At 69.1% G+C, this 3,746-nt stretch overlaps 1 protein-coding gene across 1 annotated transcript; it reads right to left on the reverse strand.

Moving 5' to 3' along the window:
• Positions 1-838: 838 nt before the first annotated feature.
• On the reverse strand, positions 839-3,260 carry LOC141478309 (tRNA 2'-phosphotransferase 1-like). The gene is given in 9 exon segments (XM_074167414.1): positions 839-963; positions 1,427-1,537; positions 1,790-1,843; positions 2,254-2,287; positions 2,289-2,318; positions 2,320-2,430; positions 3,073-3,120; positions 3,122-3,187; positions 3,189-3,260. Coding segments are annotated over 9 exon segments (651 nt in total).
• Positions 3,261-3,746: the final 486 nt, after the last annotated feature.

Genomic DNA, 3,746 nt, shown 5'->3' on the forward strand with positions numbered 1-3,746 from the left:
GGAGGACGCAGGAGTTGGGGGGGGGACACCGGGAATTCCCGACGGGGAGACGCAAACGGGGAAAGCAACAGGATCCGGGAATCGCACGCCAGAATGGAAACATTGGTACACCTCAAAACCTCCAAAGGCACCCCCCCCCCCGTCTCCTATGGACCCCTACGGACCCCCCCCCAGACCCCTATGGACCCACCCAGATCCCTATAAACCCCTACGGACTCCTATGGACGCCCCCAGACCCATAAGGAACCACTATGGACCCCCCCAGACACCTACGGATCCCTATAGATCCCTATGCAACCCCCCCAGACTCCTATGGAACCCCCAAGAACCCTATGGACACCCCCCCCCCCCGACCCTGTTGGACCCCTACGGACCACCCCCCAGACCCTTATGGACCCCTATCGACCCCCTCAGACACCTACGGATCCCTATTGATCCCTATGCACCCCCCCCAGACTCCTATGGAACCCCCAAGAACCCTATGGACACACACCCCCCCCGACCCTGTTGGACCCCTACGGACCACCCCCCAGACCCTTATGGACCCCTATCGACCCCCCCAGACACCTATTGATCCCCATGCGCCCCCCCAGATCTCTATAAACCCCCCCCAGACCCCTATGAAACCCCCAAGAACCCTATGGACACCCCCCACCCCTTTCAGACCCCTATGGACCCCCCCAGACCCCTATGGGACCCCTCTCGCTCGTCGTGCGACGGCTCCCCCTCCCCCATCATATTGGCACCATCCGCCCCCCTCCCGAGCACTCGTGCACCCCCCAATCCTCGTGCAAGACGCTTGTGCCCAGCATCACGTCAGGAAAAGGTTTATTGGTTTTTACAGGCCACCGGGGTCCTCGTGCAAGGGCCCCCCCCGTCCCCGTGCGAGGGGCCCCTCCCTGTCCTCCTGTGAGGGGACCCCCCCGTCCTCGTGCGAGGGCTCCTCTAGCGGCAGGAGGCACCCTGGTGGGGGGGGGGGCAATAAAGTAGCTGTTTCCATGGCAACACAGCCCCGGCCCTTTTTTGGTGGGGTGTCTTGGCTGCCCCCCCTCAAAGCCTGGAGTCCCCCCAACTCCGGGTGCCCCCCAAACCCAGCACCCCCCAAAGCCCAGGACCCCCCAAACTCTGCCCCCCCCTCAAACTGTGCCCCCCCTCCAAGTCCTGGGTCCCCCCCCAACCCTCGGGGCCCCCCCAAACCGTGGTTCACCCCAACTCCTGCCCCCCCTCTCCAAACTCCACACACACCCTCAAATCCCAGGGGCCCCCCCCAAACCCGGGACCCCCCAAACTCTGCCTCCCCCCTCAAACCCCGGGGCACCCCCAACTCCCGAGTCCCCCCAAACCCCTGAGGTCTCCTCCCCCAAAACCCCGCTCCCCCCAAACTCCTGGGCCCCCCCGAACCCCAACACCCCCCCCCCGCTCTCACTGTGGGGGCGCAGCTGGAGGACGCACAGGAAATATTTCGGGGGGAGTCGCCCCGTGGTGTCCCCCGGGGTCAGGATCACCCCGTTCGCCGAGCGGAAAAAGGGGATCCCGGCTGCGGGGGGGGGACACAGGGGGGGTCACCCAGATGCCGGGGTGCCCTCCCGAACTTTGGGGTCTCCCCTGAACCCCAGGGTCCTCCCTGAACTGTGGGGCTCCCCCCCAAATTTTGGGGGTCCCTCCTGAACTGTGGGGTCGCCCCCAGAATTTTGGGGTCCCCCCCGAACTGTGGGGTCCCTCCCAAACCCCAGGGTCCCCCCCGAACTGTGGGGCTCCCCCTCGAATTTTGGGGTCCCCCCTCACCTGCCAGTGCCCGGGGGCCCGTCGATGACGATGGCGATTTCTGAGTCCAGCCTCATGCCTGGGGGGAGGGAATTTGGGGGGGTCAGATTTGGGGGGGGGGGGGTCGGGGTGCCCATACACAAGGGCTCCCCCACAAGAGTGGGGTTCCCCCCCCCAACAGCTCTCTCTCAGGGTTCCCGGATGCCTGGGTCCCCCCAGGACTGAGATTCCCCTGGGGGTTTCTGGGGTTCCCAGACACGTGGGCCCACCCAGGATTGCCCCCCCCCCCCCCCCCCCCCCCGCCCCCACCCCGAATTGGGTTCCCCCGGGGTTTTTGGGGGGTTCCCAAACACCTGGATCCCCCCCCCCGGATTGCCCCTTCCCACCCCCCACGATTGGGGCCCTCCCCCCAGAGTTGGGGTTCCTCCGAGGGCTTTTGGGCCCCCCCCCCCGGGGGTTTTGGGGCCCCCCCAGGGGGATGTATCTCACCGCTGCACACGCCGGGATCCCCGGGGAGCCCCCCCCGCCAGGTGGATGTGGGTGCGCCCCATGGGGGGAGAGCCCCCCCGCCAGGATGGGGGGCAGGAGGCGGCGGCGGGTGCCGTGGGCCAGGGTGGGGGGCAGCGCCCCGGGGGTGTGCAGGGGGGTCAGCTCCAGCGCCGGCACCTGTGCCCCCAAAACACCCCGGGGACCCCCCCATTCCTCTGTCACACCCCCCCCCCCCAAAAACACCCTCTCTGGGGACCCCAAATCCCACAGAAACACCACCACTCCACCACCCCCCCCAGAACCCCCCCCCACCAAATCCTCTGGGATTCCCCCCCCAAATCCTCCAGGACCCCCCAAACCCCAGGACCCCCCCAAACTCCCCCCAGGGAGCCCCACAGGGACCCTCAACTCTGCCCCCCCCCCCCCCAGGATCCTTCCTGGAACCCCCCAGAGCCCCAGGCCCCCCCCCTAGTGGCTCTCCAAACCCCCCCCCCAGCCCTCCAAAGCCCCCAGTGACCCCCCCAAAACCCCCCCATACATCCCCCAGGACACCTCCCCCAGGCTAACCTCCAGAACCTCCCAGTGACCCCCAAAACCCCCTGTGCCCCCCCCCGGCCCTCTGTGACCCCCCCCAGTTCCCCCCCCTAAAGCCCCCCAGGGATCCCTCCCCCACCCTCAAGCTCATGCTCCAGAGCTTCCCAGTGACCCCCCCGAGCCCCCCAGGGACCACCCAGGACCCCCCCAAGCTCACCCTCCAGAGCCTCCCAGTGCCCCCCAGGGACCCCCAAACACCCCCCCCGTGCCCCCCCCCCCCCTCACCGGCAGGGAGTGCCCCTGGTTGGCGCGGATGCGCAGGGGGGGGGTCGCTGAGGGCGAAGCGCCCCTTGGGGTCCGAGGCCACCACCCGCCGCAGGGTCCCCTCCGAGACCCCCCCGGAACCGCGGCAGCCGCAGCAGAGCCCCCACCTCCACGAAACCGTCTGGGGGGGAGACAGACCCCCCCCCCATCCCCCCCCCCGACCCCGTCACTGGGGGTGGGGGGGGGGACGGGGGGGACTGGAGGGGCTGGGGGTGGTTTTGGGGCCCCAAGGGGGTCACTTGGGGGGGTCCCGGGGGTGGTTTGGGGGTGCAAGAGGGCATTTGGGAGGGGTCTTTGGGGTAACTGGAGGGGGGGGTCAGGGGTCCCGGGGTGGCTGGGGGTCCTGAGGAGCATTTGAGGGGGGTCCTGGGGGTGGTTTGGGGGGGCGCGGGGGGGTGGTGGGGGGGTGGTGTCCTGGGGGTGACAGAGCGTATTTAGGGTGCCGGGGGGGGGGGGGGGGGGTGAATTGGGAGGGGTCTGGGGGGTGGTTGGGGGTTCCAGGGGGCATTTGGGGGATCCTGGGGGTCGCGTGGGGCAGTGGGGTTCCGGGGGTTTTGGGGGGGGTCACTGGGGGGTCCGGAGGTTTGGGGAGGTGAGTGGGGGGGCTCCCGGGGGGGTCAGTGAGGGGATCCGGG

Source organism: Numenius arquata, unplaced genomic scaffold, assembly GCF_964106895.1.
Source record: "Numenius arquata unplaced genomic scaffold, bNumArq3.hap1.1 HAP1_SCAFFOLD_633, whole genome shotgun sequence".
NCBI lineage: Eukaryota > Metazoa > Chordata > Aves > Charadriiformes > Scolopacidae > Numenius > Numenius arquata.